The sequence below is a fragment of the Didymosphaeria variabile genome (genome assembly GCF_027946475.1).
Source record: "Didymosphaeria variabile strain IMI 356815 chromosome Unknown scaffold_3, whole genome shotgun sequence".
NCBI lineage: Eukaryota > Fungi > Ascomycota > Dothideomycetes > Pleosporales > Didymosphaeriaceae > Didymosphaeria > Didymosphaeria variabile.
The window spans coordinates 2520545-2542468 of record NW_026611622.1 but is presented as its reverse complement, the minus strand read 5'-3'; the positions used below and the strand labels follow the sequence as shown (position 1 = coordinate 2542468).

The 21924-nt window shown below is 53.9% G+C and overlaps 7 protein-coding genes across 7 annotated transcripts; 4 read left to right on the top strand and 3 right to left on the bottom strand.

Moving 5' to 3' along the window:
- Window positions 1-620: 620 nt before the first annotated feature.
- N0V89_004190 (uncharacterized protein) lies at window positions 621-2816 on the top strand (the record flags this gene model as incomplete). The annotated part of the gene is made up of 1 exon (XM_056212978.1): window positions 621-2816. One exon carries the CDS (start codon window positions 621-623, stop codon window positions 2814-2816), a length of 2196 nt encoding a protein of 731 aa, XP_056073286.1.
- Window positions 2817-3027: 211 nt separating this feature from the next.
- On the bottom strand, window positions 3028-6369 carry N0V89_004189 (uncharacterized protein; the record flags this gene model as incomplete). The annotated part of the gene is made up of 1 exon (XM_056212977.1): window positions 3028-6369. The coding sequence occupies one exon, from the start codon at window positions 6367-6369 to the stop codon at window positions 3028-3030; it is 3342 nt and encodes a 1113-aa protein (XP_056073285.1).
- Window positions 6370-7647: 1278 nt separating this feature from the next.
- Window positions 7648-8659, bottom strand: TSC13 (3-oxo-5a-steroid 4- dehydrogenase; the record flags this gene model as incomplete). The annotated part of the gene is made up of 3 exons (XM_056212976.1): window positions 7648-8309; window positions 8359-8574; window positions 8626-8659. 3 exons carry the CDS (start codon window positions 8657-8659, stop codon window positions 7648-7650), a joined length of 912 nt encoding a protein of 303 aa, XP_056073284.1.
- Window positions 8660-8909: 250 nt separating this feature from the next.
- Window positions 8910-10427, bottom strand: ATE1 (Arginyl-tRNA--protein transferase 1; the record flags this gene model as incomplete). The annotated part of the gene is made up of 6 exons (XM_056212975.1): window positions 8910-9029; window positions 9075-9945; window positions 9992-10114; window positions 10173-10235; window positions 10301-10376; window positions 10403-10427. The coding sequence occupies 6 exons, from the start codon at window positions 10425-10427 to the stop codon at window positions 8910-8912; spliced, it is 1278 nt and encodes a 425-aa protein (XP_056073283.1).
- Window positions 10428-11974: 1547 nt separating this feature from the next.
- On the top strand, window positions 11975-12547 carry N0V89_004186 (uncharacterized protein; the record flags this gene model as incomplete). The annotated part of the gene is made up of 2 exons (XM_056212974.1): window positions 11975-12029; window positions 12120-12547. 2 exons carry the CDS (start codon window positions 11975-11977, stop codon window positions 12545-12547), a joined length of 483 nt encoding a protein of 160 aa, XP_056073282.1.
- Window positions 12548-16982: 4435 nt separating this feature from the next.
- N0V89_004185 (uncharacterized protein) lies at window positions 16983-17956 on the top strand (the record flags this gene model as incomplete). Its single annotated transcript, XM_056212973.1, has 3 exons — window positions 16983-17230; window positions 17280-17859; window positions 17912-17956. 3 exons carry the CDS (start codon window positions 16983-16985, stop codon window positions 17954-17956), a joined length of 873 nt encoding a protein of 290 aa, XP_056073281.1.
- A 968-nt stretch (window positions 17957-18924) lies between these two features.
- Window positions 18925-19889, top strand: N0V89_004184 (uncharacterized protein; the record flags this gene model as incomplete). Its single annotated transcript, XM_056212972.1, has 3 exons — window positions 18925-18931; window positions 18982-18992; window positions 19374-19889. The coding sequence occupies 3 exons, from the start codon at window positions 18925-18927 to the stop codon at window positions 19887-19889; spliced, it is 534 nt and encodes a 177-aa protein (XP_056073280.1).
- Window positions 19890-21924: the final 2035 nt, after the last annotated feature.

Genomic DNA, 21924 nt, shown 5'->3' with positions numbered 1-21924 from the left:
TGTCGAACACAGTGGAACGATAGCCACGAATAGGTTGCGGCTCTGTGAAATCCCCACAGGACGAAATCAGTTTGGGGAGAGTTGGGGGTCAGAATTGGTACGGCATAATTGTCCGGCGAGTGTAAAACACGTCTCTTGAATTCGCACGGCATTGCATACCGAACTTGACTGCAAAGGCATTGCCTAGACGGGCACGAAGCTGGATACCCTGGGTCATTAGCCACCAATGGGCTTGCGACTCTGCATCGCCTTGGAAGAGTGCGAAGTGAGGATTGGTACGGTACAAATGTCCTTCTCGCGTACTTCACGTTTCTGACTCCACTGAAAGGCTTCCCAGAGAGGCAGTCAACTGAAGTTGTGTCGAAGACTGCGGCAACTCAACCGCCAATGGACTTCGACCTTGAAGAACGATGCGACCTGCGAAGACAAGACGCGGTCGCTTGGACGCGGGTTCAGCCGTGGTGGTGTGGCTCCAGTGCTTTCGTAGGGCTGCGGCTGACAAGCAAGGGTTCGCCCCGCTACTACGTCATCCTGGCAGCACATCAACATCCGCATCCAGACCATGCCGCAGACTTGACCGTGGCTCTCGAAGAACCACTTCTTCTCGAAATAACACCAGCATGGAGGGTTTTGCAAGCAAGTTGCCCTTCGGGCACTCGCGCTCGAAATCGCAATCCCAAGAACAAGACACCTCCCTCACGACGCTGCTCACAGCAGACCAATGCGCCGACCTCACATTCCTGATCGCCACAGTCACCATGACGATGCGTAACTCTCTCCTCGACACATTCACCCCTGAAGAAATGCCTGCAGACGCGAAACCCGCAAAGTCGGAAGAAGCAGCGCTGGCCGCTGCGCCGACGGACATCGAGAACGCAGATGTCGAGAAGGAGCACAAGCGTAGGAAGGAGCAGGAGCAATTGAGGAAGGACAGGGAAAAGAGACAGGGAGATGCGAGGAAGGAACTCGCGAAGCCAGAAGTGCAGGAGCTGAAGAAGGCGATGCTCAAGTACTTCGATGAGTGGCGCGGCAGGGTGGTGGGGAGGGTGGGCGAGGTGGTGAACTCGAGGGAGAAGGCGAAGCAGCAGAGCAGGGAGGTGAAGGAAGCCGATGTGGAGAGGACAGTCAAGAGGAGCGATACCGGCATGAAGAGTCTCAGTGGCATAGATGATAAGGGCGAGGACGAGGACGCTGTGTTTAGGGAGCTGTACCCTCCGGTCGAGACGGTGCTGACGCAGCTGGATCAGGAGAAGAGGGAGCTTGTGCTGCACTCTTTTGTACTCATCGTGCTTAGTTTGGAGACGTACTCGGCGCATTCGCGTGTGCTACTACTCTACCTTACCTCATCGCTGCAGCTCAAGCTCTCGGTCCTGAAGAACGACGAGGAGACTGTTGCGCGTGGGCTTCTTGAAGCAGCGTCGAAGCAGCTCAGCGCTGAAGCCGAAACGAAGAAAGCCGCAGAGTCCTCGAGCACAGCGCGGAAATGGAAAGTCGGCCTCGCTGGCGTCGCTGGCGCAGCCCTGATCGGTGTCACAGGCGGTCTTGCCGCACCTCTTCTGGCCGCAGGGATAGGCAGCGTAATGGGAGGACTCGGCCTCGGAGCTACGGCAGCAGCAGGATATCTAGGTACACTCGCATCTTCATCCGTTCTAGTAGGTGGTCTCTTCGGCGCGTACGGAGCCAAGATGACAAGCCAGGCCATGGACGACTACGCACGCGAAGTCGAAGATTTCGGATTCATTCCCATCCACAACTTCCACCGCCCGCGGAAGCTCGACAAAGAATTTCGTCGTCTACGCGTCGCAATCGCCATCTCAGGCTGGCTGACCAACAAAGAAGAAGTCGTCGTTCCATGGCGCTACGTGGACCCCTCAATCGAAGGCTTCGCTCTGCGATGGGAGTTAGAATCTCTCCTCAAGCTCGGCAACTCCATGGACAGCTTCGTCAAGAGCGCAGCATGGTCCTACGCCAAAGGCCAAATCATCAAGCGCACCGTCTTCGGCGCCCTCGCTGCGGGTCTCTGGCCGCTCGGTCTGCTCAAGCTATCATCTATCTTAGATAACCCTTTCTCCGTAGCTAAGTACCGTGCCGATAGGGCAGGCGAAGTCCTAGCTGACGCCCTCATCAACAAAGTCCAAGGCGAGCGCCCCATAACACTTATCGGCTACTCCCTTGGCGCCCGCCTCATCTTCTCCTGTCTGCAGACCCTCGCAAAGCGCAAAGCCTTCGGTCTCATCGAGAACATTGTCCTCCTCGGCTCGCCATGTCCGTCCGATGCCGAAGACTGGAGAGCCATCCGCAGCGTAGTCAGCGGCCGCGTCGTCAACGTCTTCTCCACCAACGACTACATCCTCGCGTTCCTATACCGCACGTCTAGCATCCAGCTCGGCGTCGCAGGCTTACAACCCATCTTGGGAATACACGGCGTCCAAAACGTCGACGTCTCCGAAATGGTGAACGGACACATCCAATACCGCTATCTCACTGGCAGCATCCTGAAGAAGATTGGCTTCGAAGACATCGACCTCGTAGAAGTCGAGCAGGAAGAGACCGAAATGAAAGCCGTAGAAGAGATGGAGAAGAAAGCGCAAAAGGAGAAGGAGGGTAAGGTTACTAACGAAGACGAAGAGAAGGCGCAGCTGGAGAAGGATATCGAGAGGAAGAATGAGGCCAGTACTATGGATTGGATGATGGAGAAGATGAATGTGGGAACGCTGTGGGGAAGTGGGCGGAAGGAGAAGACGGAGGCAGAGAAGATGGTGGAGTTGGAGAAGAGGGCGAGCGAGAAGGATGAGGTTGGGACTAAAGGGGCTTGAGAGGCTGTGCTAGGTCAAGGTGCTGAGGGTTGGCCCTGTACCGTACTATCCCGGGTTAACAGTACATGAGATTAGCGTCCAGAATCGGAGGAGACTGTACGAATACACGCACACCTTATGGATGTTCTAAAGACACATCACATTACAGAACGAAGCTTACATACACACATTACCATCATCCAAGCCCACTAAAACGTTACGATTAAACTTCTCAATCATCCCAATTGACCTTCAACGCACAAGGAAACGGCCAAACCCGGTCCCACGTCTCCGTCAGATACGCATGGAATACCCCTCCGTCCCCCTCTCCAACCCTTCGCTCAACCTTATGCACCTTCCCTTGGGCCCCCTTCGCAGCCCTCAGCCCCTTTAATTTCGCAACCTCCTTCACCATAGCCGTCAGCGCTACTTTCGTCATCCGCACGCCCAGACAAGCGTGCGGTCCGGTGCCGAGGTGGATGTAAGAGTCCAGCGGGCGTGTGGTATCCAATTTCTCTGGGTCATGGAAAGCGGTAGCGTCGAGAGACGCAGCGCGCAGATTCACAAACAGCCTATCCCCCTTCTTGACCTCTACTTCTTTACCGTGGTCTGTGAATGTGGTATTCTTGACCACCTCCCGTACGACAGCTGTTTCGCCAGCGATTCGGCCTGCTTCGAGGACGTACCGGGAGAGGGCGTCGAAGGAAGCATCGTCGTCCTTGGCAGCGAGGGTTTGGACTTCGGTCCAGTGTTTTTGCCCGTCGCCAAGAAGGAAGTACTCTATGATTTGCGCGAAGAGTTGACCCTGATTAGACACCATCCCACCCGCGGTGCCGAGCATCTGGCCCCAGACGAGCTGTTTCGGCTCCATCCCGCTATCCAACAATCTTTGGATGAAGTGCAGTCCATAGGACTTCAGTTTGCTTTCTGAAGGCCAGACCTTGGACACCAGCTCGTGTACCTTGCCAAACTTGGAGATAGAGGTGACATTTGCTTCGACATACTCACCCAGCACCTTTACCTCTTTTCGAGATTTAATGTGCAAAGGGAACGAGGAGACGGGGTCTGCGTCGAAAAAAATTAGCGCCAGCACCCCGCTCATCAACAGATACATTTCCGCCTCGGTAAATATGCCATGTGGTTCTTCCGCTGTCTTAAGCGGGAGCTGAAACAATTCCGACGCAAAATGAACGTGTGCGAGGTTACCAACATCTCGGATGATGTCGACTTGATGGAAGTCTGCGATTTTGGCGCTCTTGCTGCCCAAAAGTTCTCGCGTCTTTGAAGCGTAATACGACCGGACTTCCTTCTCCCAGTCCGTCACGTACAGTGCCTTTTCCATGAGAGAGCGAGAAATGGCGTTCTTAGGTCCGTCGCCCGTGAGCATGAAGTCTTTCGCTGGGTCGCCCATCAGGTATACCAGCGCTTTGCCCCACGTCACCTTGAATGTCTCCTGGTCTTTTAGGATCGCGACGGCGGTCTTGTACTCGCTCACTGGGATGGGTTTCGGCGTGAAGACCGGCTTGGAGAAGTCGTATAGATGCGCTTTGTTGACCGTAGGGTGGGACAGGGCGGTTTTCATTGCGGATGGGACGGTCAGGGGGTAGTGTGCGTACACGCTGTCGTTGGAGAAATGCTGTGGAAAGGCGGTCAGGATGAGCTTGTAAAAGACGCAACCATTGTCGACGGCCGTGTCGGATTCTGCTTGAGCGTAGCCCCAGTTTGTGAGCGTGCGAGGGTTATAGTCGCGCGTGTAGAAACGGTCGCCTCTAACAAGTGCCACAGCGTCCGATAGCACTGCTCTGGATACGGTGTACGAGGGTGTGAGGCCAGAGCCTGGCGCCATGGCCTTCTTCGCATCCTCGACGACGATGCCAGGATAAATTTCGACTTTGTCGGGGTGGTCGTATAGATGCTTCAGCTGCTCCGCAACATACCTGTCCGAGGTGATGTCCTCAAAGCTCGTGTGCGGCTCAAGCCCAAAGTACTTCCTGAATTCGTTAAGGGAGCCTAGGTTCCACGCGCGGCTCTGTTCGATGCCGAGCACCTCGATGGCGCGCATGACGGCCGGCACGCGATTGGGCCCAAAGCTGTTGGCGCAGTCCTCGATGCCGGAGACCAAATAATCAACCAGAGCCTGGTCTGGAATACGGCCATCCTCCTCGCGCTTCAGGTCAGCGAAGGTGCGCTTCCCGGGATCCTTCTCCGTCTTCTGGTACTCTTCGTTCAGCTTCTTGAGGAACTCGCGCGCTCCAACTGTCTTCGGGTCCCTTCCTTTTCCAAACATCCTATCCCACAGCTGCTGCGTCCATTCCTCGTCTCGCGTAGACATGGTCGAATGCCATCGATACACTAGGTTGAACTCCGCAGAAACCTGATTACCCACACCAATCGGCAGATCCTTGATGTCCGCCCTTGGGTTCAGCTGCCAGTTGCTATCTGTCCTGTTCAGATTCAGAATCGTGCGGACGTAGTCGATAAGGATAATGTTGACGTAGAGGCCGCAAGTGATGAGACGTCCTGTTTGAAAGAGGTCGTTGTCGTACTTTGCGAGCTGCACCTTGAACGCTTCGACTTCCTTCTCATCTTTGGGATCGGACGGGGCGACGGGTTTGGGGAAGCGGTTGCCCTCGTTGATGAGGGCGAGGTTCTGTACGGTGTGATTGTGGAAGCGGTTGAACATGACGAGGAGACAGCCTACGCCGGGAGGGAAGAATGTGAGGCGCTGCTCTGAGAAGGCGTCGGGCTTGAGCTTGCCGTCGACAAATGTACGCATGAGGTTCTGCTCATCTTGGTTGCTGCCGTAAAGCGGCGACAGGTCCAAGTATGAGGATGTGAGCGAGTTGGAATAATCTCTGTGATCCGTTCGGAAACAGTCGTGGATGATGATGGAAGCGAGGTAGAATAGCACGCTGGATATCTCGTTCGGATGCTTCTCTGCATGCTTCCTTGTCATAACGCTGTCGAACACGACACCAGCGTCTGGCCGGCACGGCGTCTGCATCATGCTGGGCTTCACGGTCCGCGCGTACGGCATATTCGCGGCACCCAGCTGCGGGTGCACGAGGCTATTGAAAGAGCCGTCTGCAGAACGGTACTGGTACTGCGATCCAAGATAGGAAAGAGGCGGGTGCTCGAGGTCATTCCAAAGCTGTGTGAGGAAAGCTCCCGTCAACTTATCTCGCATCGTCGAACCATCCGGTAGATCAGCCGCCGTTTTTATTAGAGCTTCCATCATATACTCTTTGTCATCTTGCGGCTCGCCAGATATCTTATTCGCAACGATCTTTGTGAGCGTCTCATAATCACTGAAGCCGAAGTTCGCGAAATCTCGCAGGTTGTTTTCAATCCTCTTCAACGCCTCGCTCTCGTCCGTAGGTTCTGGCTGCAGCTTCGATCCATCTCCAGTCCCAGTTGGCAGAGGCGCCATGGCCGCACCCCAAACGTCTGCTAGTTTCCTGAAAGGACCGCCGACCTTCTTCTCTAATTTGTCCAATGCGGAGAGCTCGTCTGGTTCCGGAGGCGTAGTGCCGGGCCGCGTGTCGACGTTATTCTGGTATGAATGTGATGACATGGCGATGGTAGATTTGAACTGGGCTCCTGAACTTTTGAGTCTTAGTATCGAACTGTGATTCGCAATGTATCGAGGTATTCAAACCCGATCACGGTTCTAGGCGGGAAAGGGCCCTAATATCCCCAGCCCTCGCTTCTCATCCAACGTTGGACGAAAGAAACGGAAGCAACGGGAACAACTCCTAACCCCAATGAGAGACATGTGGATGGCAATGCCCGCGAAGAGGGGTATACAAGAGCTCACATACCTTGACAATCCGACCCCACGGATGTAAGAATATAAACAGCCCAGTTCTTGGCCCAAGCAATTGCAGAACGGCGCGAAGAATACACTCAGGTACACAGACAGCCCCTCAGATGTGCTCAATGACGTCCCACGCTGACGAGCAACGAACTCGGCAGGGCTGATATAAAAAGCACAATATCGATGGATGCGACAGGGGTATCTTGCTCGCTCGCTAGAAATGCAGCACTCGCAATAGCAGCAACGCAACAGTTCCCGGCCAGCGCAGGCACCGTACACGCAGCTCTTATACGTCTCTGCGGTTCAGCCGAAGCAGTGTTTGCCGTGGCTGACTGCCTCCACCGATCTCAGCCCGTCCGCCAGCTGAAGCGCAGACGGCGTCCCCACCACCAGTTCAAGAGGGGTCCCTCGGCTCGCCACGGCGGCCAATCATCGCCCGAGCATTATCAGACCTCGCCCGCGCGATGCCGCATAGGACGCGTCGTTGGATGGCGCCAGCTGCTCCCAGTCCGTCTCGCGCGGATGCGGATGAGGCACACCCGGCTAGGATACAGCTTTGGGAGCCACCGTCGTCGCGACATCAGGGCAGGTGGCATCGCAGCCGGGGTCGTGCCTGAAAGAAGGCGATCGGGGGCTGAGAACCGGCTCAACATTGCTCAATTGAACGCATGGGGTGATGTTGACCGCCAGCCTTGTCGGCCCGTATCTGCAACGTCGCCCTTTCGGTCGCACCGAGCGCCAGAACGAAGCCAATGCTTTCTCGTGGGAAGCCATGATTGACGCGCCTTCAATATCTCTACGTACTGTGTGGGTACAGCGGGCGTCATTGCGCGACACACATGGCGCATGCATGGCGGTGGAGCTGCTCATGCGAACATGCCATCTGTCCCTTGTGCGTCCACCCTGCAGCCTATGATTCAGCCTTGCGCCATCGTCGTATCCTTTTGTTATCTAGTCCTCCCATCTGCTTGCGTCCTCCACAGACATTTCAGCTGTGCTACAGAGCTGCCAGTCCCCGAGGGCCGAGGAAGCAGGCTAGAAGACACCTGGGAAGATAGCGAATCGCTTCCTCTTGTACTTGTCGCCAAATTCCTTGCGGTACCTGCGCTCCTTCTTTTTGCCCCAAGCGCCCATCTGCGCAGCCGCAATCACGATGAATACGACAGTGCTAAGACTCCAGCTCACAAGTGCAACGCCGATCCACGAGACGATCTCGAAAAAGTAGTTCGGGCATGTGACGAGGTTGAAACCAATTCCCTTGGGAATGCCGCGCTCGGTGGTGCCAGGACGCCTGAGGTTCTTAAGCACAATGTGCGTGTACAAGTTGAGCAATTCGCCGATAGTAAAGAGGGCAATGCCAGTGTAGGTGATGAGCGGGTTCGATTTGCCAGCGGTCGGCGCCCATGGGGCGTAAGACCAGTACGCCAGATTGATACCAGAGAAGACCCAGTAGTGTGCGCTGTTCTTGAAGATGTTGCGTGCGGGCATCGTAGCGGCCGAGAAGCGGTGCACGAATAATGTCTCGTACTCGCGTTTCAGGAAGTGCAGTACACATAGAATGAGGGTAATCTTCTGAAGCTCAGATGGGGGCTGCGAGGTGCCGTAGATCAGCGAGCGGCCGTAGTACACGAGTGGATGGATGAGGAGGGGTCCGAGGTACTCGACGACGAACACGGTCCGCCATGAGATCTGAGGACCTGCCACTGTCGTTAGATTGCGGAATAAGGTACGATTGGTGTCACTCACCCAAGTCCTTCACATCGATGGCGCTCTTGTTCCTTAGGCCCGTATCGTGGACCGTCGTCTCCCTAGTGTTGGCGACTGGCGTGCCATCGCTGCCTTTCGTAACCCTCAAGCGGTGGATAGAGAAACGAGATGCGTCTGCGATCTTCTGGTGGATTTGGCTGGCAACGCCATCTGCCTGCACGGTAATGGTCTCGGGGAGGTTTTTGATCGGGCGACCTGCATGCCGTCAGCTGTACGGGCAATGTATCTTTAGGCTACCACACATACCACGAGGGCGCACGATAAGTGATATTTCAGACATGTTGGTGTGCCGGATGTATTCGGTGGTGCGGGCACAACAAATAAAATGCAATGCGGAGCGGGCATCATCCTTGGCAAGCGATCCCTCATCGAGCTAGTCCGATCACTCCCGTACTATTTCACCAACATACGATATCGTTCTGCTTTTGTCCCTCTCGATTAGTATGGATACGAAGACCGCGATGAGTAATGCTTCGGTCAAACGCTGTTCATGGATTCATAAACTAGGTGTGGTTGCTCACAATCCATCTCTAACCGAAGCCTATGACGACTTGCTTCGCAACTTCGGGTCCCAGGAACGCAACGAACTCAGCTGTGATGCCTTTGAAAGACCCATCACGGATGTCACCAGCTTCCCATGCCACCAGATCCTGCAGCTGTTAGGCATGGCTTGAGTGAACAACGTACCAACTTACCTCTGCTACGAATGTTTGTCCCCGGCCAGAGATACGCTGCTTTCCAAGCGAATGCTGCTCGATCTCTTCTTCGGTCATCACACCGGGTACTTTGAGGTCAAACAGCGAGACACCTTCGCTCACGGCATCACTGGCCTCTTTTGCTGTTGGGAACGGAAAGTCGGAGTAGGAGTCATGGTCCATACCATCCTCCGTCGACACTACAACATCACGACCGGTATCTTTGGCGGCTTCTTTCAACCGTCGCTCTCTCGAAAGGGAGACATAGCGTTTCTTGTCGAGCAGAGCACGGAGTTCGCCCTCTAGAGGATTCCAATCTAGAGACTCCGGATCTAGTACATACTGCGGTCGGTACTCGCCCTTGTATCTCATCTTGGCGCAGGAATGGATATAGAAGCCCATGTAGTAATACTGGTACTCGCCTTCCAGCGCTAGAGTTGCCTCGCGAAGAGCACTCAGCTTCCCGAAACTCCACTTCTCAAAGTCCGAATGGTAGAGGAAGTAGACACCGCTGACGCAATGAGGCAGAAGGTCTAATATGCCCATTGCGATGAGTCGGCCGTCCAGTCGGTAGCATTGATGATACGATCCTAGCTGTTGGGCCTTGCCATTCACTTGGGTCGTTCGTCGTTGCAAGGGTGAGTCACAGAGGAAGCGCTTGAAGCCGGTTTGGGATATCTCCGAGGGCTTCTCATGGTGGACGTGTTGCTGGTAGTTGTGGAAGAGTTCATACTTCTCCTTGGTAAATTTATCCTCTTCGAGTGTCACCTCGAAGCGGTGGGCGGGCTCTGGCGGCCGCTTGATGTTCGCATACTCACTCTCATGCACAGCGCCGGGCAGGTCGAAGGCATTGCGCTGCTTGGCCTTGTCCCTGGAAAAGGGTGAGAAGATAAGCATATGCGGACTGACAAACTTACGCCTTCGATTTTGGGTACAGCTTGGCAGCCTCTTTAGAGTACTCGTCTCCAAGCACATACTTATTCCACCGGTTGATGACCTGCCGTTGATCTCTGGTGGGTGCGAATGATGCTACGGGCAGGCTGGTTTAAGTTAGCACGTGGTCGACGATCCTTGTAATACCTTCAGAGGTCGGCCTACCGTATCGTGTAATGGGGGCAGCAGTGCCGCAGCACGTCCGGCTTGTAGAAGACGGTCCCAGATCTGCGGAACCTTCAGCAAAAGCAAAGCTTGACGGCGGGATGTCGTGCAGGCGTTGCCGAGCTTACCGTCTCCAGCCTCGATCTACCAGGCCCTGATAGACGTCGACCGTCAAGGATTTGGAGGAGAAGTAGTAGCTCGCTCCTGATTATGTAATAACAGTCAGTAACCATTTGGTAGGATGTTGACCGCCATGACCCCGGATCCTCCCGGGGTACCAGGCTAGGAAGGCGTTGGAATAAGTGACGTCGCATGGACTGAGTGACGACGTCTCCAGCGGCTACATGGTGCTGGTGAAGCGGTTGGCGGATGGCGCGCTTGGCGTCCGCTTTGCTTCGGACCAGGATAGGCTGATACACGGTTGTCTTGTGTGTGGAGCATTGCAGATGCAGCACGTGGGAGGGAGCATTCATCTTGGACCGACATGTCAGACGCGCGAGGCTGTTCCTGGGCGGGCGATGCTTCGCGACCAATTGCTCCGTGTGGGTACGGTGGTTCCGACACTTGCCAATACAGCGCGCAGCCCACGGCAGCGGTATGGAAATATTGACTTACGAGAATTCTGCGTGCGGCGGCCCGTTGAGGCATCTTTGCAATATCCGCAGGACTCAGCGCTGTAGCCTAGCGGTGGCCGAGAGATCAGCACCGTGTTCAACAGTGCAAAAGGACGTTGGACGGAGACCAGCCGTGTCCAGCCAGAGGAGCACGAGCGCCGGACGAGCCCGGTGGTTGGAGCAGAACGTACCGAAGGGCGTCACAAGGGACTGCATGAGGGCAGCATAAGCGTGGGAGCGGGCGCGGCGGTGGGGGCAGCTCGGGCGGTTGGCGGTGGAGGGGGTCGAGGAATCTCGAGGCGCGCTCGAGGCCGTTGGGAGAGGCACGACCGGGCGGTACCGCGAGTGGCCTGCGCTACGCGGTGTCTGGCGGCGCGGGCTCGACGGGCTCGAGAATGCCTCCTGGGGCGGGCGAGGCGCCGAGGGTGAATGGCGGCGGCGGCGGCGGAGAAGCGTCAAGTGAGGCCGACGTCTGTAGATGCAGCCCTGGCAGTTGTTCTGGTGCCACGGATGCCACGCAGCTCCAGCGATCCGATCAGCGTTCTCACGAGGCCTCAGATGCGCCTGCTACTGGGCGCCTGCGGAGGTTCAAATACCCATGAGCAGCCCGGCCCAACGTCATTGCGAGAGCGGCCGCCGCGCAGATGCCTCGCGTGCCCCGCGTCGACTGCACACTGCACGCCGCAGAGCTCTAGCGCTCCAGATGCACACGATGGAGATGGCCCATCCCTACCTGTGTCCCTTTCCGTATGAGCAGGCCCCGGTCTGCAGCCCGCTTGGCGGACCAGTCGGGCGGGCGACTTGTGACGAGCGGTGATGAGCTCCCGCGGCCCTTAGTCTCCCACATTTTTTACTACGGACCCTGACCAAATCACCTAAAACACATACACGATCCACGATGCTCGCCCTCTTCTCCCTGCGCAGGTCTCTCCAGCATCCTCAGCCCCGTCCCCCGCGGGACTGAGCGCAGCCTTGTTCTCTCCCTTGACTCACGCTTCAACACAGCACCCGGCGCCCAGCTAGACTCTGCCCGCCCTCCTGCTGTGCTTGCTCACGCCCCATCCGCTGCGGGGCCCCGTCTCTCCTTTGCACCTCGCCGTTGTCCAGAGCATTGGTCCAGCGCTGTGCCTCTGCTTGGCTGCCTCAACCACGTCGCTCATTAGTGCTTCTCGAGGTACCTTGGTCGCCATGGCTGCCGCCCACCAGCTCTCCATGCAGTCACGCACCGGCCGCACGAACCAGCGTGAGTCTACATATGCTCGCAATCTGCCTCGCGGATTACCTGGCTGAGATTCTCACATCCTTCCTATTCCAAATATTGACTGATGCCCAGGGTACGGCTCCCAAGGCGAAAGGCTCGTCGCCGGCATTGTTCCGCTTTCTTCCGACAAGTACTACGTACTCCTCATCCAGTCCACGCGACGCGGTGGCTGGGTCCTCCCCAAAGGCGGTTGGGAGACGGACGAGGCCACCGCCCAAGATGCCGCCAAACGCGAAGCCTGGGAAGAGGCCGGCATCATCGTCAAAGTGAACTACGACCTCGGCCTCATCGCCGAGCGGCGGAGACCCGACCAGCTCACCGCTCAAGCTCCCAAGGCCTCATATCATTTCTTCGAAGCGACCGTTGAGAAGCAGGAGGCACAGTGGCCAGAGATGCACAAGCGCTCACGACAGTGGTTTACCTACCAACAGGCCCGGCAGGCCTTGGCGAGCAGGCCGGAGCTGCTTGATGCGCTCGATCGATGTACGATGCACCGGTAGGACCAGGAGATGGTGCTCGGTGCTCGGTGCTAGCCTCAAGGGCCAAAATTTTCGTCGGAGCGCACGGAGACATACCCATGTTGTTGGACGGCCGAATTTTCCTTTCTCTCATAATGCACGCGACATGTCCACTAAAAGTCGGAGGTCATAGACTCGGAATTCGGTTTGGTTTGCACAATGGGCGTCGGAGGCTGTGCTCGACTATGCATTAGAGGGGAAGCATGTGCGGTTTTCAAGCATATCAGAGTCGAGACATCAACCCGCAGAATGAAGGCTGACCGATGCCATTGATCGCATACGCTTCTCTGGTTCATTGTTTCGCTCTTCTCCGGACTCTGGGTCATGTGTCGCTGCCCAACACAACAGCTGCGGGTGAATGAACGCCAAATGAGCGCCCAATGAACGATGCAGGCAATAGTTGTCCAGATTGCGCGAAAACTGCCAGCACGTGCAACCCACAACTCCCCCACGCGGCATTCTGCATCCCAGGCGAACATCTACTTGCTACTAAATACGCTGATTGACGTGCAGGTTTCTCGTACATTTTCACATAACACCAAGTCAAGGCAATATTTCTGCATAGTCATCGATTAGCCAGTTTCGGTCACATGCTCTTCTTCTGCAGGTGACGCCGGCCCTAACTGGGCTCTCATCGAATTCGAGTTTGTGTCTTCGGCATTTATATTTTTGCCAACGCATTTTGGACGTGCCTTCCCTTGAGCTTTCGGTCCACACTTTCCTGTTCGAGCCACGTCGGAAGGTACACCGAGAAGCTTCGGAAGGTTCGGCCGGCCTACCAACGGCAGGAAGAAAATAGTAACCAGCCTTCCCAATCAAGCAAATTCACGGCAGTATTTTGAGCCAACATCATGATGATGACTACCACGTCCTTCTGACACGATGTTGTCATTTTTTGCAATCAAGACCTCTACACGGAGGAGGACAGCTCTTTCTCGTCTCGGCACTACGACCATATGTTATACTCATTTATCTCTCCCGTCAATCGCTTTAACCCAGGACCTATATCCAGGACTATAAACCCATACTTGAGCCCTTCGTCAAAGGATGAGGTCTGAGCTGCTGTTCTCATACATACCTAGCGCCGTCTTCTATACCGGAGCATAGGCTAGCCTTGCTGCTAATGGCCTGTCAGTGCAAATGCCTTTCTGTCGTTTAATTCCGGATTCCGTGGAACTGCACCGCTAGAATATCTGTCGGGTAGCGGAAGTGTTTGGTTGGCTCGCTTTGCACAGTCGAGCCACTGGATAAGCAGATGGAAGAACGCAGGTCAGTTCGGGTGCGATTTACTGGTCCGGTCGTCGGAGCATTCATAACGACATCAAAGCAGATATTTCCCAGGGTCGGCGAATAGGCTTTTTACACGACACTTATTCTTAAATTCCAGATGCCTGCATGCATAAAGCTAGGTATGTCATGTTGCCAAAGCCGGACTTTTCCAGGCTCGCTCTAAGACTGCTCACCCGAGTCAACCTTCAAGGATCCTTTCGTCAACACTGACAGCTCCTGTGCAGCCGGGTTCTCCGACACATCCATGATTCGGGGAACCCACGCTGACTGGTGTCATCCGCCTGATCATCAGGCTCTGTGTCTGCGACTATAATGCCGTGCAGAAGTCGTGCTTCTTCAGATCGAAGCTAATTCCTGATCACGCGATATACTATCCTCGCAACATTATAACTGAGGCCTTGTTCCCGCAGCCCCTGCATAACCATGAAAAGGGTCGACTGGGTATATTCCAGCTCTTGTTAAGTCTGCTCATCGTTATGCCTTGCAGTGACGTGAAGCCAGATTTAGAGAGGGGGTATCACGTAAATGTTTGGGCCTTCGAATCCGTGGAGTAGAAAGTACAGTCGCATGCAGATATTCAGATCGCGCTTTACCTCAGTAATAATAGCCCATGGAAGAAGCAGATTGTCCCATGGATCACAAATGAAGGACTGCCACGTGCTCGTGACGAGCAAATCATAATCGAGGCTGATTTATACATCAGTACGTCGTCAAATAAGATAATATGAAGTACCTCGAACTCGTATGATAGAGGGAAAAGAAACTCGCTGCATGGGGAAGGGAGCTGGAAGCGTAAGGTTATTCAGCAATAGAACTGCAGGAGGATCTTTATACGACCTTGGTAATCCGTCTATAAACGCGGTTACTTGATTCATGATCATCTTGCCTGTTTGGCAAACGACGCATAGCATGGTTCGCTGGGGATCACTCTGAACTCAGATACAGTCTAGAAGACGAGTTCACATCACGTTGGCGACAGTGTCTGGCGCATGATTGACATTGTTCATGTCTCGCTGTACGAAACTGCGTCAAGGTACGGATCTGGAAGGGTGGAGCGGTAACGTGTGGTCCCGGAGTGGTCCCGGAAGAATTGCCAGGCAAGGTAATCAATGCTCCACCATCAGCCTCCATCATCCGATTCTTAAGTGTGCTTGGAAACTGAGTGTACATACCTGTCCATGTTGAAGAGGCCCCCGGCGGTGAAGTTGCTGGCGTTACGTGCTCGTTCGGAACGTATATGCATAGTTCCTTCTAATTAAGGGTAGACCTCGAGCGAGAACCATGCCTTGCTGGATGCATATTTTACCAAGCTTATCTAGGCCACATACTTCGTAGACAAACGGTGTGGGACATTTTGAGGTTACGATATTTACTATTGATGACCAACAAAACTCACCTTGCCTCGGCGACAACTCGATAGCCCAGATGCTCAAGTACCTTAATCGATTCATGATTCTCGTGGAACAGTAACTGAGGCACAGCCAGAGCATCATGGTAACTCCTGACGCAGATGTTGACGCATACATATGCTAATGTAACATTGTGTTTCCTCATCTGCCATGTCCACTTAGGCCATGCATTCCGGGAAAGGGTGGTATCCATGCGTGCGATAGGCAGCCAGTAGCTGTCACAGAAGTGCATCATCATTGCAGACGGTTGTCCATGCTGACGATCTCGCATGTTCCAGCCGAGGCTCAACAAATGCTGTTGCATGTTATGGCTTGACGTACTGACTTTGATACTTCGATGTGTTGTTTTGTCCCAGTAATCCATTGCATTGAGGACTTGTAGCTGTAAATGGGCCCGACCGTGGCTGCAAGGCAGCAGCTTCATAAATCAATGAGCCCGGGTAGTGGCTCCCGGTGGTCAGCAACGATGCTGGGATATACGTGTATATGGAAGCTCGTATCTCAGTCGGCTTGGCGGATCTGATCGCAGTTTTCACAGCAAGCTTGTCTTTGACATGGCTTACCAGTGATCCGACATCTCATCCAGCTCTCTGACGTTGAAGAAGACGATATAAAGCATCTTGTACTGACAGGTTCCTCATATAATCAATCACCTCTTCGTGCGCAGATTGATTTTTCCAAAGTTCTTCGAATTTTCGATCCGTCACTCGTACGACGGTCTCGGGGTAGCTACAAACCGTCCTACGTCCATTCCACGCGGCGCATGTCGGTGCCCTCCCCAAACACCGTACATTATCAAGCTTTCCAACGCGCGATTCAAGTCCGACAATGATTGCACCTTAGTTTCCTGAGGTGACAAGCTTCGCTCGCTGCGATGACTCGGTTACTCTTCTGCGGATGTTCGTTTTCTATCGGGCATTCAGCTCCTGAAGCGGCAGGTAGAACAGACTGAGGGTCCCGCGGCCACTCATAGTGGTTCCATACGGCTTGAAATGGGCGTAGCTGGAGTCATGTAGCTGTGGAAAAGCTTTGAGAATGCCCAAATGTAAGGTAAAGGAACGCGATTATGTCACGTGGAAATGCGCCTATTTGCCTAGGTATTGATTGGTGTTCGGCTCTAAACATTGACGTGCAAGTGGCCCAACATCTGAACTATGTGATTGCTCTCACAGAGTGTGCGGCATGTGTGGGTGTGTGGGATTTGAGAGATACGGCACCCTAGCCCCCAGTATGGTTAGGCTCTCTGTGGGCATCGGTATCACCCACGTAACAGCTAACATCGCAATCTAGTTTTCATTTTCATAGCGTCCCGCTACATACAGTACCTGCGGTTTTTCTCCACACCGAAGGTCGCATAGAGTGTCTCGCAGCAGTTATACCGATGATGTAACACTCACGTTGGTCAGGGCCTGTGCGGTCAACTACTCCTTACCATTAAGCACAACGTCGCGTCGCTATGCAATCACCGTTTACAGTACTCTCATGCAACTAGTCCATAATTTTACTCAAACGACATCATGGTTCTCAACCTCAAGCCCTCCACGTTGACGCGCTCTGCTCCTTCCCTCCAACGCGTTCATCTGACGTCAACGAGTCGTCACGCAGCACGCGCACATATATCAACCTATTCATCCCCCTCATTAAAAAACAAATCTCACACAACCGCGCAACTTCGAACAGAAAAACCATACAACCAATTCGCACGATCATATCACAAGATGTCGAACAACGCCGATCTACAGCTCGGAGAGGTCTTCAATGTGAAGGACAAAGTTGCGCTTGTAACAGGAGGTGGATCAGGCATTGGCCTGATGATCACACAAGCATTGGCTGTGAACGGAGCTAAGGTGTACATTGTTGGCAGGACCGAAGAAAAGCTCGAGAAGGTCGCTGAGGTGCATGGGAAGGATATCGCCGGTCAAATTATCCCACTTCAGGGTGATGTAGCAAGCAAGGAGGGTGTGCAGTAAGTTGTATACCATCGATGCTACACCATGGGATGCTAACGTGCATAGGAAAATCGTCAAAGAGATCGAGTCCCGCGAGAAATGTCTCTGCATCCTCGTGAACAATGCTGGCATTGCCCCAGGCAAGACCGAGACACATCACGAGTCTCCTGAAGAGATGCGGAAGAATCTCCTTGATCCCACATCGGTTGAAGAGTGGACTTCAGTATATGCCACCAATGTCGTCGGTCCGTTTCTTATGACCACCGCTTTCCTACCTCTGTTGCAGAAGGCTAGCGAGCACCAGTACGGCTACAGCGGTACTGTCATCAACATCACCAGCATCTCCGGTCTTGTCAAAATTTCCCAGGGCCACTTCAGCTACAATGCCAGCAAAGGAGCTCAGATCCACCTCAACAGGATGCTATCAGCGGAGATCGCGAAGATGGGCTTCAAGATCCGGGTGAACAACATCGCACCTGGCGTCTTCCCTAGTGAGATGACCACGGGAGAGAGTAGGGACGACAACCAGAAGAGTGAGATGCCAAAGGAGCACAAACAAGGTTTGCCATCGCAGCGCCCCGGAAACGATCGTGATATGGCTGCTGCAGTGCTGTTCTGTGCCAGCTGCCAGTACCTCAATGGTCAGGTAAGTAATTGTTCTCAACGTAAGCGATTTGCGTCTGATGTGTTTTCTACAGACAATCCCTGTCGATGGTGGCTACCTTATCCAGGCTGGAGAGTAAATTTGATTTGAATGGAAGCCCAACACTACTTCTCCGGTTGACGAGAAGGGATAGTCCAATTCTCCTGCGTGCAAAGCGCGTGACTGTGTTATAATGACGAACCTTGCAGACAAGCTTGGGATGGAGAAGAGTAGACATGACGATCCACGAAGAGTACGTGCAGCACACTAGCTTCACGCAATTACTAGTCCCCGCCATTATTCCACTACATCAATCGATATACTGTGTCAAGTAACGGACAATGCATTATTCGTAGTTCGACTCAGCCACTGGTACGATAATGCGCGAATCAATTCAACATTTCTGCACCCCTCTGTTGACGACAGCACTCTGAGAGGTAAGCCTGCAGTCTTGCTGCCGTGTTCCGTGTGTTCCAGAGAAGCTATCGAATAGCCTCGGATCCTTGCTCCGATCTCCGCAAAAGGGCTCACCGTCACTAGGTCCTACCCTGCCCAGAACCCACATCGCGGAACCGAGTAACGATCATGAACGTGCCAGCGACGCACGCATCCTCAGAAAATCGAGATAGCCCGCTTGTGGCCCGAAAGCGCAGCCGGAGTCAAGAAAGATACTTGGAGTTGCAACTTATGGTCGGCACATGGCTGCTTGGCACATGACTGGACTAAGCGAGATTCCATATCCTAGTTACCAGTGAAGGGCTAACGAGCTCTCTCCTGGTTGGGCCGCCTCCTTGCCGCTAACACGGCCATTTCCTTTTTCTGTTAAACAAGGGGAAAGCTTCCACCATGTACAAGCAAATTAGCAGCGCCACCCCTGCTTCAGCGGCACTCTTTCACGATATGCTCCACCACACTATCTTCCAGCGATGCTCAACATGGGGAGGCGTTCGGTTCCGAAGGCTGGATTCTCAGCCTGGCTGGCGGAAGCTACACTTGACAGGGGCCTGGTGTGTCCGTTAGCTCTGCGCTTGCGTGCAGTTGTCGGCGCGGCTCCCGGGACACCCTCGAATGTTTGGTACGGGGCAGGGGGTGGCCATCCATCAACAAAGCTAACAATAGAGGGAGGTGCGACTGCCGTGGGTTAAAGAGAAGCTTGATCGCAGTCATGGGAAGCTTCTTTGGTGTCTTATCGATCTGAACCTGTCATTGTCTATCGTCAGACGACGGGAACTCAACATTCGCTTTCGACACTTTGAGTCTGAAAACATCATTATTACTAAATATAATCATAATGCGCGCTTTCGCTCTTGCTCTCCTCTCGCTGGCTTCTGTTGCCGTGGCACAGAACTGCGGACCGAAATATAACAGCCAAGTCTGCGCTGCTGGAAAATGCTGTTCGTCGTCATCCCACAGTCCCCACGACAGCAACTAACATACGTCCCAGGTAGCCAATACGGCTGGGTCCGTCTTTCCGTCAAGATTCTTAGCCCCAAGTCCATCTTCTAATCATCCAACAGTGCGACACGGGCGCCGCCTACTGCGATCCAAAGACTTGCCTCAAGTCCTTCTCCGGCAAAGGGTCCTCTTGTGCCTCGGGCACGACACCATCCACTCTCAAGACCTCCGCCAAAGCGACCTCCACCGCCTCCCCCTACGCCTCCCAAGTCCCCGTCATCGACGTCTGTGGCCACGCCGAGGGCGGTGTATCCTGCCCCGGCGCCGGCCTTGGCGGGTATTTTTACCGCTGCTGCTCGTCCGCCGGTCACTGCGGGCCCAAGAACGACATCCAGGATCAGAATTTGTACTGCGGGACGGGATGCCAGGCTGGGTACGGCAAGTGCGACAGCGAGAAGAAGCCTGTGTTGCCGACAGGCACGCCAGGTACGGCGGGTGAGGGCGAGACGTGTGGTCCGATTGTGAACAAGAAGTGTGGGAGTGGGCTGTGCTGCTCGGGAAGCAACTTCTGTGGTAAAGGAGTTGACTTCTGCGGTGCGGCGAACTGGTGCCAGAAGAATTGGGGCAAGTGCTCTTAGACGGCTTGTGTGCAGTGCGTGCCCGGGTAGTTGGCGCGTGCTGACTATGCTGGGGAGTGTGGTTGGACGCGATTGGACCCTGGTTACGATGATAGCTCATTCTTGTAGATTTGTTACAGATTCGATACTTTTTATAGGTGAAAGCATGTGGTTTTGTTACTGTTGAGGCTATTCAAGTGGAGTCCTTCAATGTGCCTGGAATGACGAGATGTCTTCATTTGCCAGCAATGAGCAGGGGCATCTTGTACAGTAGAGAGTCTGAACCTAAGATCTTGAGGTCGGATCGCCGCTAGGGGAAAGTTCGAGCGCGATGTTCTGGCGGCGATGATTGCAGCGCTTGTTTCAACCTTTTTGCATCATGGCTTACAACAATCCTCACCTCAAGGTTACCCGCGAGCACTGGCTTATCAAATCGGCAAGTCTCCATTCTCCCTCGTTTCGCCATGACGAAATTAGATTGCGGGCCTTGGTCGTACCCATTTTCAGAGATGTTTCCACCTTCCACTTGAGAAGCTCGATAGTTAGGCGTATAGGCGTCGCACCGTTGATCCTGCGACGTAGGCGTTCTCTCGTTTTTCCGTATGCTCATTGAATTTGACCAACGATTATTCTTACACGTGCCTAGAGCTCTGCTTTACGTGGCTCTTCGCTTGAAGGGTGAATACAGCAGCCAGTGTCGCTATCACAGCTGCGGTGATGAGCGTCAATAGTACACCCCACACAAGCCGATTCCGAAACGCGCCATAACGTGATGAGGAGCTTTTCCGCGACTGAGAGCCATCTTGGTAAGTCGGAGGAGAAGGTTCGTGAGCTGCACTGTATGCAGGAGGAGGATCGCGCTCAGCGCCGTTATCAAGAGTAGTACGCGCCGCTGCCGGCTGGATTTGTCCGTCGTCAGCAACTCTACCTCATCTACCAATCCCAGATCTTCACTTACCGGGATCGCAGCAAGGTCCATGTGTATTACGAGTTGAGTTCATTGCTTCGAGTTGTTAAAGCTGTGAGACATCGCTGCGCAGCTACCAGACATCGAGCTGCGAACGCGAACCTGCAGTCATGCCACCACCAGCCATTTCGCGAACACGGCTATACTTATGATATGCAGTCGAGATAGCGACATTTGGAGCGAGCTCTCTGATAGGTCGCTGGTGTCTCGAGCCTGGCCACTTCTAGCTCTATACGAGATGCCAAGCTACTGGAAGGGGCAGGTCGTTATGGCATATCCAAGTTCTGCAAGTTGGCACATGTTTCGAAGTTGTGAGTAAATCCGTGAGAAACACACTCAGCTCAGTCTTCATACATCTTCTAATTTACAATTAGCCCCAATTTCGATCATACCCCCATTTTGCATTCGGTAGGACAGGAAGAACGCTCCCTTCGCATGTAAGCATTCGTCGTCAGACCCTATGTTCCCGTTCGCCACATCAACATCGTTGACGAGCGTGCAATCTATCCACAAAAGAATTCAAGATCGTACCATAGTGAATTTGAAGCATACTGGTTTGTTCTAGTCCTGCAGCGCGGAGCGGAGCTCTACACTGGTAGTTTGCGATCTTTCGCCACATCGTATTAAGGACGTTAGGAGACTGGATGATATAATCGGTATCCATCTAGTCACAAAGCGGAGGCTGTTTGTTGGAATCGCGGGCGTGTCGAAGACACTCTTTGATTCGTTGCTGCTGCCAATGGGGCGTGTCGAATTTTATAGAACAAGCGCAAACAGCGAGCATACAACGAGTCTGAATGAAGATAATTTGATGACCATTAAAAACGGAACCTGTTCGAGGCGTATCTTGAAGGGACTTTCTTATCTGTTGCTTTCGGATCACCAAACAGCTCAATCAGCTCTGACTCCAGGCTCATCAGGCTAAGTATTTCCAGGTCGTTGATTTGCGGAAGATCACCTGCTCATTGCTCAGACCCATCGCCAATGCGAGCCTGTGGTAGCCTTGCGGTTTATAACCCATCCTCATCGTCTTATACTGGAAAGAAAGTCTGCAGGCACGATGGTGATGAGAACATGAGATATCGTGAT